This window comes from Pelobates fuscus, chromosome 5 (assembly GCF_036172605.1).
Source record: "Pelobates fuscus isolate aPelFus1 chromosome 5, aPelFus1.pri, whole genome shotgun sequence".
Taxonomy (NCBI): Eukaryota; Metazoa; Chordata; class Amphibia; order Anura; family Pelobatidae; genus Pelobates; species Pelobates fuscus.
The window spans coordinates 158,500,573-158,514,685 of record NC_086321.1 but is presented as its reverse complement, the minus strand read 5'-3'; the positions used below and the strand labels follow the sequence as shown (position 1 = coordinate 158,514,685).

General features: G+C 37.6%; 1 protein-coding gene across 1 annotated transcript in view; it reads right to left on the bottom strand.

The window, feature by feature from the left end:
* SCARF2 (scavenger receptor class F member 2) overlaps positions 1-7,491 on the bottom strand; it is a 233,358-nt gene extending 225,867 nt beyond the window's left edge. Inside the window, exon 1 of the mRNA XM_063454609.1 lies at positions 7,276-7,491. Coding sequence (XP_063310679.1) covers positions 7,276-7,490 — 215 coding nt within the window. The 5' untranslated portion in view covers position 7,491. The remainder of the gene's footprint in view (positions 1-7,275) is intronic.
* Positions 7,492-14,113: the final 6,622 nt, after the last annotated feature.

The following is a 14,113-nucleotide window of genomic DNA, read 5'->3' as shown; positions in this document are numbered from 1 at the left end:
TGTGGGAACGGACTTTTCCCTTAACAGCCCCCAGTACCTTCTATACCATTTTTAGTTTGAGCTTTTCTTATAATTGTATATGCAGTTTTATAAATAAAGCTTGTTACACCATGCTGGGTGGCAATTAGACAACAAATCCTGTTACTTCCTGGTTTGGTTAGCTCAGCGGAGCTAAACTCAAGAGGCAGCAATTGCCCAGATCACTTGCCTTGCAAAGACTTCTCACTGAGCTGCATTGGGAAGGCTGTGATTGAACAGCCACGGAAAGACTGGGCTTGACAGAAGGTAAGGGCTTGCAAAGGCAAGAGATCTCCAGTTTTTGCAAGCTATATTTCGATAAACCCCAAATAAAAACAAATGCATAATTAAATACATGCATGCTTTCATGTATTTAAACTATGTTAGAAACTGTTAGATCTGTTCATAATTGTTTATTGAAAAACACCAAAAGTATGCCTTTGTTGATTTTCCCTTAAAACAAGAATTTCATTACATTCTTAAAACAGTGCAGTAACTAAATATATGATTACCAGTGCCAAACCTATTCGAGTATGTATACAATCTTCCTTTTGCCTGGATTCCAGAATTTAGTCAAATTGTTGATTAAAATAAATGTTCAAAACTGCATTCATTATGAACTGGGTTCAAATGTTTCACACAGGGAGAAAGTGTTTTTCACAGCGAGAACAATAAACATATGCAAAAATGAAATAGTTTTGTGTATCTGTTTTGGATTTCATGACCACTATTATACTTAGAGTGCCATCACACCCACATCACAAAAAGTTAGCCTTAAAACGTAATTCTCTCCTACCAAAATATGCTCTATACGTTCCAAACTAGATTGGCTTTTCAGACATAGGAGACATTCGAACAATCAGGGCTAAAAAAATGCATCAATTTTTTTATTTTTTTTTAATAATGTTTTTTTCATTCACTTTTTATTCATACTTAATATGTTATATATACATACAGGGTATCGAAAGAAAGCTCAATGTAGCCCCACCCCCCTACATCAATATATAATATGTATAGATGTATTTAAAAAGAATGTGCAAAATAATTGTAGAAAAAGGGAATCACACTATTGTGAAAGCAGCCTCAGTCACGAACATTTTGGAAAAAAACGTCAGTCACTAAGGAGTTATAAACAGTATGTTGATTCTAAATGAAATCTGCCACTTTACAAACAAACAGATATTTCTCCTTTACGTGACACACATGGAAAAGTTCTTCATCTTGTTTTGGATCAACAATAGAAAAAGAGATGAGTGAAAGTTTAAATTCGACAGATAAACGACTGAGGAAATGTATGATAATCCCCATAACTATTTCTTTCTCTCTTGCTTTGAGTACCGTCTCCACCATTAACGGGAAAATGTAGGCACCCAACAAGAGTTAGTTATTGCTCTTAAATTTCTGTCTTAGAAATCTAAACAGCCAGTATCCTATACCTCAACATAAAGCTGTTCAGCAAGAGCATTTACAGGAAATCTGTACATGCTGTTAATCAAAAAGGGAAAAACAAGCCTACAGTGTAATATATTTGTGGGACGTTTACATTTTTTCCATCCTTGAGGCTTGCTGTTCAGAGAACTTTGCCAGTACATTTGCAACTGGAGCATTATAGCATGGGGTCCTGTTCTTTCTAATTAGTTGTAAATAGATTCCCTCTCTGAGTTTTGATTGCATTTGGAATATATTTTAGCAGAATGTTGGCTTGCCAAAGTATTTGTAAACTTTTAACCATACAAACTATGTAATTTGAATCCACAGTATGCTACATATTCCAACTCTTCTGAACACGATTCAGTGTAGTTTAGCTAGTTTGAGCCTCACCATATGTTGGTTCCTCTAATGTACGATTACTTTTTTTGGCTTGTGGTTTTTGAATTCACAACAGTACAGAATTCACTATTGTGGGCTTAGAAATACAAAAACAGTGAGCTATTTTATGGTTATCAGTAAAAGTCCCATGTACAGTTCTGCGGAATCTGTTGGTGCTTTGTAAATAAAATTAATTCTGCTAAAGGAAACCAAACAATCAAACGGAATCAAGTATTAGCAGTAAGGTAACATATTTGGGGGTTTGTGCAGAAAATTGGGAACGGTTGAGAACTGACAAGGTAACATCACATTGTTGGCCAAAATAATTCAGCTGGAACTATAACCGAGTTGGAGATGTTCTCCAAATCAGCTATTCTGTTCCAAAGGGAGCTGTTGTTACATTAAAGCTATGATCTTCTTTGATCAGCATCAGAGGATAAATTGTTTCTTACAGACATATTACAAGTGAATAAGCAATATTGTTTCACCTCTGTAAAAGTATAGAAAGAGCTTACTTTCCTTTAATAATTTCCCTGTGCTGACAACATATGGGAATACTGTTACCAGATCATCTTCAGTGTTTAATTGGACAGACCATGTGACACCCAGGTCCTACCACCTTGGTTTATTGGATATATAATGGTTTGTCAGACTTGGAGGTTAGACTTGGTATCGCTCAGGGTGTGAGTCTTGTAGGAACATGTGGGAATGGTGTTCCTTCCTTTTTGTCCTTAAAAGACCCTTAAAATGCCGGTGAGGAGATCAAAGATCACCTTAACTGGCCAAGCAAAATCTCATGTTGACTTGCGTTTGGCACAGAGAGTAGCTGAGAGGTATATGCCTGCCCTGAAAACTGAAACCCTCACAAGTTCCAGGACACACAGAATTTCTCTGACAGTAAGTGCTGCTGCTCCAAAAGAGTTGCAGGACAAAAATAGACCTCCTGGCTCCCTCCCTGCAACCAGTGGAGAGGCAGCCTGCTGGACCACCAGGGGTATAAACACATTATGCCGCCTATACACAAACACGGCAAGCCCTATACATATGCACAGACTACATTCCCTATAAATACACACTACATCTCCTAGATACACACACAATGCAAACCCAATACATATACACTCACACAATCTCTAATGCACATGCACACACACTATAGCACCTAGCTACATCTAGCATACCACAATAGACCCCTTTACACACACACTACATCAAAAAAAGAACTTTTTACAAACATGTCAGCCCTGTCCAATTTTGTTCTATGGTGTTCCACTTATGGCAACACCAGAGTCAAGACACCAGCAAATGTAGTGCAAGTATATATGCTTGTGCAGCCTAAAACAAACATAGGACATTTTCACTATCTGAGAGCACTTCACTCTGCACATAAGATGCATGGGGGGATAGAAATCGTGGGTGAACTCCCACATTTCTTTCTAAGGACTTGACCCCTAATAAGACTACTTTATACACTACTGAAATAGTTGTTTTCCTCTTATCTATATAATTATACTGATTACAGTATAATTGCTGACAATGATGAAGGCTTGATGTTTAAATGAAATGTTTGTTTTAAGTACATTAGTGATAAATGAGAGATTTTGTTTTATTTGTGTCCTAGTCTGAGTTGGGTTAAGACCAACCAAATGAACTGCAGCCCTACAGCAGCTGGGATCTACTCTTGGACAGCGTTAACCTAATCTAAAATATGGCAAATAATTTAAATAGAACATTAATATTTTATTTCTAAGGTATGTATCTATGTGTTTGCTTGTCATGTAGCAAAAATAAATAACTATATTAAACAACCCAAAATGTGTCTTGTTTTAGGAACAATAGAAGGCATTCAGCACATATGCGTCCAAAGAATGCTGACTGATGTGATTTTTAAAGGGTTATTTCCTTAAAGGACCACTATAGTGCCAGGAAAACAAACTTGTTTTCCTGGCACTATAGTGCCCTGAGGATGCCCCCACCCTCAGGGTCCAACTCCCGCCGGGCTGAAGGGAGAGGAAGGGGTTAAACACTCACCTTTCTCCAGCGCCGGGCTCCTCCTCCTTCAGTCGTCATCGGCTGAATGCGCATGCGCATGCGCAGCAAGAGCCGCGCGCGCATTCAGCCAGTCCATAGAAAAGCATTTTCAATGCATTTTCAACGCTTTTTCAATGCTTTCCTATGGACGCTGGCGTCTTCTCACTGTGAAAATCACAGTGAGAAGCGCAGAAGCGCCTCTAGCGGCTGTCAATGAGTCAGCCACTAGAGGCTGGATTAACCCATTTGTAAACATAGCAGTTTCTCGGAGTCTGCTATGTTTACAGCAGGCAGGGTTAATCCTAGATGGACCTGGCACCCAGACCACTTCATTGAGCTGAAGTGGTCTGGGTGCCTATAGTGGTCCTTTAATTAACAGAAGTAAGATGGCAACTGACTTGCAAAATTAATGCAAATTTAAGATAATTTTACATAAATTTTAGTGAATAAACCGCTAGTAATGCTCAGAACAGAAAACATTTCAGTTTATTCTTCTTGCATGGAATGTGCCAAAGGTTGTGATGTACATGATCACCCAAGTCACAATGGGTCACTTCAAAAAAAGGAGAAGAAACAAATAAGGAAACAACTAAGGGTGAGTCTGTGTAAATTATTTTAAATCCCAACAGGAAGTAAACTGACGTGACAATTTTCACTTAACAAAAATGTAACAACGTGTTCTCACTATTACGAGCTATTCCCTTTCCCCCCACATTCTTTAGTTAACTTTATTTAAATTTCTCTTGTTTACAATAATGGCCTAGAAGCCCACAGAATCCTGATGAACAACACTGACCAATATTTAAAAGGGGTGGTATACTTTTGTCTTGCAGTGGGTCTTTTATTTATTTATTTCGTTCTTTTTTTAGTAATTTATTTCTGTTTTCATCAATTGATATTATTTTCACTTATGCTTCCATTATGTATTCTCAAATGTACAGGTTTCCTGTGTATTGACATTTTTTTTTACTTTTATTGATGTGTCTATGATGCTCATGTACCTGGACAATACAAATAAAAAAGCTGAATAGTTGCTGCATAGCGGGGATTTCTGGGCCTACTTGATTGCTGTTTTGTTTTGCTATATTGAAAACTTGTTTATGCTAGGTGGTGACTTCTATGCTACTATTTGTACATTTATGTGTGCCTCTCTTTAAATTAAGTATTGAAAAAATGGTGGCATAACCAGATCCTTTTTTATTTTTATATACTTTATTTCTATTATTTCAATGTTCTATGCAGCCATATCGATTGTACTCACTTCCTACCCTCTCTGGATGTAAAGAGATCAGTACATTTTCTGTACCAGATTAGTGAGGAAACATCTGCCATAGGACAGTTCATTGAGGATACCTGGTACAACTATAGAGTCAAGTCTAGAGAGCACCCCATATCCTGAGAGCATATAACCAATTAAGACAACCTCCAATACCCACTGTATGGCTAACAACAGAAACAGAGTATATATGTTGACCCTGTAGAACAGGTAATAACAAGGTAAAGAAAGGAATATTTAGAAAGTTACCCAATGGGTGAGGTTGAAATGCCGGCTTTAAAGAAAATTAGTTTAGATTATGTTTAAATTAAAAGATTCTTTGATATTTGTAAGTTTGAGGTGTGTTTTGAAACATATATTTTAAGGGTAATATTCTGGGAAATGTGATCTAACGTGTGTAGTAAAAGTCCTTTCGTTAAAAGTAAATGGTGAAAAAGAAAGAAGACAATTGCAAATAATGCGATACTGCATTACATGGAATGTAGAGTGACAAAACCTGAAGTTAAATAAATGACCTGATATATGATTCTGGAATCAATGAGAAGTCTAAAAGGGACCACAAAGTAAAGAATCAGATGAAGGATAAAGACTAGAGTGAAGAAGATGGGCTGGGGGCTCTAGCCTATTGATTTAATAAAATGCAGTTGAGAAATTGAATAGGGCGGCAGTATAGTTGATCAGAAGGGGGTAGCAGTGCATGGGTGAATCTAATGTTTTGGGAACTAGGGGATGCAGAAGAGAAATTCTAGCAATATTTTATGGAAAGCAGGTTCTGGTAAGGAATGCAAGGGAGGTAAAGCCAAAATAAGAAGTTATTTTGTGTCAAGACAATTGCAGACAATTCCCCACAGAAATCCCATATTAAATCTCAGGAATGATGGAATATGAATGGAACACTTATTATTTTGTTATTTATTTAAACATTCTAGGTTCACTCTTTATCAAAACATGAACATTTTTGTAATTTGTAGCAGCATAGCATAGATAGGAGGGAAATCTGCAGCTTAACACTAAATAGCCCACTATGTGCGCCTATGATTCGTCTAATACTTCTACAATACAGCACACATAAGAACTAAGGATTACAATATTTTCCAAGATAACACAGTATGGTTGCTGTCTCACAGCTCTGTTTCTGATTGCAGCACAGCAGCCTTAACCAACTGTCACATGGCCTATCTAATCAACTGCTGACACTTATCTGACAACAATGATCCTATTGGTATCAAGTCAACTTCAGGGAGGAGAAAACAGAAGGAGGCAGAGATAAGACAGTCTTCAATCCATCATTACTCACTAATGTACTGGTAATAAAGACCTCAACTGTCCATAAAAGCATCAACACTTTGTACCAAATCCTATTCAGTACAGTTTACAGATGAGCAATTATAGGATCAGGCAACAAATGCTGATCACCTTCAAAAAGTTACAAAAAAAAAAAACAACAACATCTGAGCACATATAGCACAATATAATTTTAATATAAACAAAAGAAAGCAATACCAATATACAGAACTTTTGTCTGCGATGATGATGGAGAACAAAAACAAACAAAAAAAGCTTTACAACACAAACTTAAGTAAATTGTACTGTGAACAGCACATCTCATCATGCTATATCAGCTCATGGCTTAGCTTGATGTGAGCTGAAGTCCTCAGGGAAACAAAAACAAAAAAAAGCAACAATAAACAAAAAACAAAGACTGTCAGGCAAGTAGAATATAAATGAGTATCCTTCAGAGGCCCAATTTACAAGTAGCTGGATACAGGCTTGTCATCGTGTCTTATCTTGGCATGGTGTTTATGTGTCACTTAGACACCAGTATAGCCCATTAATAGACTGTAAGGGGAGGAAGAACTAATACAGTTTCCTTGGTTATTGTATTTCTTCTTGTACTTAATAAAACAATGCCCCCATCACCAGTACATTATGCAACCCAAGACTCCTCCTATTGGAAACCTACCAATACTAGATGCAATTGGTCCTTGTCATTTCCTGCATAGCTGTGGACAACTTGTAGAATAAGACAAACATTCCCCCCACATGCAACAATGTATAAACCTGTAAGTATTCAGGCTTAGTGGAACATAGTCATGCACATGCATTATTTTCTGGATTTTGTTTTTAATTCAGTCCCTTACCCTTGCGATTTGCATACATTCCTTCCTCTAGGATTCAACTCCTGTGCATTTCCACAGCTCACACAAAGCACCAAAAGCACCACAAAGCAGATGCGAACCTTTTGTGTCATGCTCCTTTTGAGATGAAGAAAAGTACTGCTCTCTTCCAGCTCCATAATCTTGCCTCCTCTCCTCATCCCCATCCGACCCAGAGCAGCCGATTGCTCAATCTGCATCCCAAACACCCTCCTCGCAAAAAAAAAAAATACACAAACTAAAACACACTTAACAAAAAAGTTTCAAAGTCCCCCAGAGGCAGCAAAGAGGAAGTATAAGTACATCTCAGCAGGGTAAAAGTCAGCCAGAAAAGGGTACATAGAATGCTGAGCACAACTGAGAAGCTGTATAGAAATTCCACAAGTGTTACATCCACGAGGTCTGATCAGAGAAACAACTCCAGACTCCCAAAAGGCTGGTCCAGGCTCTGAAAAACAAGTTTGCAGCTCTGGGAAGAAGATAAGAGTTTGTACATCCGTAGGTCCTAGTGAGTAGGCGAGGAGACTCAGGATCGGTTGTGCTCTGTGGGAGTTAAGTATAAGGATGCGTGGAGTGGGGCAGGCAGACACAAAGTACTGTTATTGTTGCAGTTGCAGCTCACAGCCCCAGAGCTGAGGACTTTCTGCTAGCGGAAATGAAGCTCAGTTACTTTGACTGCCAGGCAGCTTGAAATGATTTTTACAGCAGGAGTGGCAGAAGGAAATTCCAGATTTGCTACCCTGATCCTTTAGGAGGTGGGGCAAAAGGGACATGTCCCACCCAATCTTTCAAACTTATGGGTATCACTGCTCCGGAGAAGGACACGGGATGTTAGTTTGTTTAAAACATGTTTGCAAGAAGTTCCAAAACTTCTTAAGGGGACTGTATGCAGAATTCTTTTCAAGAAAGAAGAGGTTTTTTTTTTTTGGTTTTTTTTTGGTGTTTTTTTTTTGGGGGGGTTGTTTTTTTTTTTTTTTTCACAATAGCTGATGACATATAGCTGCATCGCGATAATGATGGTTCTCTCTTAAAAACAACTTCTGTATTCTATGTAAATGGATAAATCCCTGTAAAAATGTTGTGATGTTTCCAGAATACTGTGTTAATAATAAGTTTTTACTTGTTACCACTGGAAATTTAAGGTGGTATTGTAAAACATTACATTTTTCCCATAGACTTGAGTTAAGTACATTTTATTTATTTGACCCTTTCAGTGCCAGGGATGCAGCACTGTCACTTGTGAGATTTTTTCCACAATCCATTAGCTAACTAAATCTTAGCTGTTGGTTAATTCTACTTATTAATAAACATGCTCAGTTTTTTTGAAAAACGTGCATACACTGATATGCATGCCAAGGGAGTCAAATCAATTAAATTAACCCTTGCACTAATGCATGCATGCTGCACGCGCATGTACAGCAATACTGAATAAATGCGTAAGAATGCATGTGCTTGTAGGGGGTTTTCTGTAGTTGTGCAAGTGTGCCTGTGGCATCATGGGGTAAAATGTATAAATGCTACTGAGATAAGCATGATTTTTACATAACTTAAGGGTGAGAAGTAACTGCTCCTCTGAAAGCAGAACTGGTCACTGGTGACATGTTTGCACAATTGAATAGGTTAATAAAAGTTTGGTATCACTCATGTTATTAATTACATACTTACATAGCTGAAAAAAAGACTTGCGTCCATCAAGTTCAGACTTCCTCACATGTTTTTGCTGTTGATCCAAAAGAAGGCCAAAAAAACCCAGTCTGAAGCGCTTCCAATTTTGCAACAAACTAAGAAAAAATTCCTTCTTGACCCCAAAATAGCAGTCAGATGTCTCTTTTGATCAAGCAGCTATTACCCCACTAATTAGAAATTATATCCCTGTATGTAATGATTTTATTTTATTTTTTTTCTAATCTAACTGTTGTAATTGTTCCTATTTAACTTGGCCAACTTATATTTTAAAGAATTTTATATGTGCTAACCGTCAAGTTTATTAGTGACCACAGAAACCAACACTGCCACACAAAATTATGTATTTTTTTGAAGTAGATATCCTAATCATGAGTTAATTATCCAAAGGTATTTTGACACCTTTTAACTATTTGGCCATTTACTTACAATGTTTGCTAAAGTTTGTAGCAATATTGTGTCTTTTTCAGTTTTTCTCATGCAATATTGCCACTTTGTTATGCTTTGTGAAGATCTAATGTATGCCTCTGCTGTGAACAAAAATAAATGGTGCTCAGTTACATCTCCTGAGTACAGAAATATATTACAAGTATGCATTACATTTTTTTGTGACGTTACTGGTCTAAATTATAGAATTGCCCATTTCATTTTTTTTTTCCATACCTGTATTATTGATACTTGGCCTGTGCTGCATATTGCTGCTCAATATGCTCTTAATGTTGCATATTAGCAGCTCATAAATTCAAATTAATCCATAATGCAAATGTAAACAATGGCCTCGTAGAAAAGCCCATCATATTATTCAAGCCCATCTGAGAGCAGGCTGCTAATCGACTGTAATACTACGCATCTTTATTAGTCCAAACCAAAGCTCACCTGGCTGATTATTACTGTTTGCTATGGGCAACCTTGGAAGATGCCTGTTTACAGCCATACACAGTGGATCAACTCCTCTGGTCGCTGAGGCTCCCAACTTACAGAATATCTCCATCCTACTACTCACTAGACATGTGCAATTAGTTTTGTTCCGAATGTACATTCGGACGAATTTCGGGAAATTCGGGCATTCAGGTGCTTACGAATGTCTGAATTGCCGAAGTGGCGAACTTATCCAAATGCCAAATTGAAGAAGCAGACAATTTTTTTTACTTGCCTGAATTTCCGAACGAACCAAACCAAACCAAATTATTTGCCCATGCACATCCATACTACTCACCACCTACTCCCTGTGTATGTATTAAAGGATTGGTCTAGAAAAGTCCTCTTCCAGACCACTAGATTATTCTTCGTTCTTATTAGTGCAGTGCAACATTTAACACACAATTTGGCTATCACGCACTGATCTAACCATGGCTTTACTAAAATTCTCCATCTATTTGCAGCCTTGCAACTTTTATACCATTTGCAAATTTGATGTCTAAGTACACTCTCCCACCATGAGACCAGTTGCTTTTCTAGAGTTAAACATATTGTCACATTTTGTAACATTCGTCGACTGATGGGCCCAAGCTTTGTGTCAGTCTGCTCACTATGCACTGACCAGATAAAAACCCTTAAAACGTATCAGAATGTTACTCCTCCCTAACCAGAATGTGAAACCTTCCTAGATGTAATCATGGGAGAAAGAACTTGGAAAACATATCCTCTTTCACCACAGCAAGCAGCAATTGACAACATGCATGGCACATCCAAATGCATGGCTTACTGGGAGTCAAATAGGTAACTTATATTTCACTCATCCCTACCCTTAGTGCTCAGGATTATGTTGAGTCTGATTGCTCCACCAAACCTACAGGTATAATTCATCAAGCAGCACATCACAAAGATTCAACAACCTATACGACCAGAAAGCTTTTTCTTGGATATATTTCAGTCTGCATTAAAATACCCACAGAAACATTTAAATCTACTCATCCTTACAGCAGCCACAATGAATTAAAAAAAGAAATAGAAAACAAATCAATCCTGCCAACACAGCCGATTGTTGTCTCCCTCCAGAAAAACGAGCATATTTTAGGAAATGGCTCACAAGTTAACAGACAAGCTTCCCAAATTGAGAAACATCTGGGGCCAGTTCTTCAAGACCACAACATGAACACCCCCATTGGTTCCACATGGCCCTTCTTTCTCCTCTCTCCTTATCTATGCCATTTTAATCTTAACAGACCATACAATCAAAGTGCTCCAGAAATCAATCCTCTGAAACTTTAGGAGGTATATAGTCAAGATGGGGTGGTGAGCCTTGGCAAAGTGTGCCAATAACTGAACTTACATCACTAGCGATGCCTAATATAGACAGGCCCACCTGAAAAGTGAATGTGGGACACCATGCTATAAAAAAGGGATTGTGGGACAGGACCCAGAAATCTGAGCTGTCCCACCTAAATCCAGAAATGTGGGAAGTATGCATAAATGCATATCAATTGCAAAAGAAGAACACATAGGTATCACACGTGATGTGTTTTGGGGTGATTTTCCTGTAATTATGCATGCTGCAACAAAATCCAAACTCTCTTACTCGCTTCAATTATTTTTCCACTCAATTAAATTATGTAATAATGACTCCAATCTATTTGATGCTAGCTCCACATCCAACTACCACCCAATTACCCTTTGCCTGTAAGTCTGTGAGAGTCTTGAAGGGAAGACTGGCAAAGGGGGTGGCTGGGGGGAGGACATGGTTGGACTTGGAGAATGTATGGAGTAAGGGTTAGGGTAAATGTAAGAGGTTTTAAAAAGAATATGTATAAATATGTGACAATAATTGGGCTATTTTGAAACTGTTCCAATCCATGTGTAGGTAGGTTCCTGTATCTGTGACACATCATCTGTTTTTGGGTGAGACTAAAGCATAGATGCTAGGGGTCAGGTAACAAAAATGTAAATTCACCTCTATCCTTCATAACACCCACCCCTCCCCCTCCATGTTTTATAGATATTGACCTGTGGTTTAAGAGTAGGAAGTGGGCTTTTCATTCACTTTTATTGACATATCATGGACTTATAATAATGTTATAAATTATAGACCAATATGGTATATGAGATACAGACCAATATGTTAGAGGACACCCCTTTTTTCTTTTTTTGTCTCCCCCTTTTTCTACTTACATAGTTACATAGCTGAAAAGAGACTTGCGTCCATCAAGTTCAGCCTTCCTCACATATGCTTTTGCTGTTGATCCAAAAGAAGGCAAAAAACCCAGTCTGAAGTGCTTCCAATTTTGCAACAAACTAGGAAAAAATTCTTTCTTGACCCCAAAATAGCAGTCAGATGTCTCCTTGGATCAAGCAGCTATTACCCCACTAATTAGAAATTGTATCCCTGTATGTTATGTTTTTGCAAGTATTTATCCAATTGCAATTTAAACATCTGTATAGACTCTGACAAAACCACCTCTTCCGGCAATGAATTCCATATCCTTATTGCTCTTACTGTAAAAAAACCTTTTCTTTGCCTTAGATGAAATCTCCTTTCTTCAAGCCTAAATGTGTGACCTCGTGTCCTATGTATAGCCCTGTTTATGAATAGATTTCCAGATAATGGTTTGTACTGGCCCCGAATATATTTGTATAATGTTATCATATCCCCTCTAAGGCGCCGTTTTTCCAAACTGAAGAGATTTCAATTTTTTAACCTTTCTTCATAACTAAAATGCTCCATTCCTTTTATCAATTTTGTAGCTCGTCTCTGCACTTTTTCTAGTGCCATGATATCCTTCTTTAGAACAGGTGCCCAAAATTGCACAGCATATTCAAGGTGTGGTCTTACCAGCGATTTATAAAGAGGCAAAATTATATTTTCATCTCGAGAATTTATGCCCCTATTTATACATGACAAAACCTTACTGGCCTTAGCAACGGCAGATTGACATTGCATATTGCTACCTAATTTGTTGTCTATAACAATTCCCAAATCCTTCTCGTGTGTGGTTATCCCTAGTTCACTACCATTTAGGGTGTAAATTGCTTGTGCATTCTTAACCCCGAAGTGCATAACTTTGCATTTTTCTACGTAAAATTTCATCTGCCATTTTAGTGCCCAGTCCCCCAATCTATCCAAATCCCTCTGCAGCAAGGCAATATCCTACTCACGTTTTATTACTTTACAAAGTTTTGTGTCATCTGCAAACACTGATACATGGCTTTCAATGCCCATTTCAAGATCATTTATAAATATGTTAAATAGAAGCGGTCCCAAAACAGAACCCTGAGGGACACCACTTACCACTTTTGTCCAGCTTGAAAATTTACCATTTATGACAACTCGCTGTACTCTATCCTTAAGCCACTGTTCTACCCAAGAACAATAATATTCATCTAGACCAATTTCTTTTAGTTTGAAGACTAACCTATTGTGAGGAACCGTATCAAATGCCTTGGCAAAATCCAAGTAGATCACATCCACTGCAACACCCTGATCTATATTTCTACTTACTTCTTCGTAGAATGCAATTAGGTTAGTTTGACATGACCTATGTTTCATAAAACCATGCTGATTATTGCTAATAACACAGTTCTTCCCAATGAATTCCTGAATATTATCCCTTAATAGCCGTTCAAATAATTTCCCAGTCACAGAAGTTAAGCTCACAGGTCTATAATTTCCAGGCAACGATTTTGAACCCTTTTTAAATATAGGAACAACATCTGCCTTCCTCCAATCCTCCGGTACAATACCTGAAACAAAAGAATCTTGAAAAATTAAATACAGAGGTTCACTTATTTCCCCACTTAGCTCCTTAAGTACTCGTGGGTGGATACCGTCAGGCCCCGGAGCTTTATTTACATTAATTTTCTTTAATAGCTGTAGCACCTTGTCTCGAGTTATCCAATCACAAGTTATCTGCAAGTTTGTTGCAGCAATCATATGCATATCTCTTGCCATAGGATCCTCATTAATATATACCGAAGAAAAATAGTTATTTAAAATTTCTGCCTTTTCCTGGTCTTCATTGACTAACAGACCCATCTCTGTTTTCAGTGTACCTACACTTTCATTTTTTGTTTTTTTAGAATTAATGTACTTGAAAAAATGTTTGGGGTTGGTTTTGCATTCTTTGGCTATCAATTTCTCATTTTCTAGTTTAGCCACTTTAATTGCCTTTTTGCAAGTATTATTGGCTTCCTTATATCTTATATA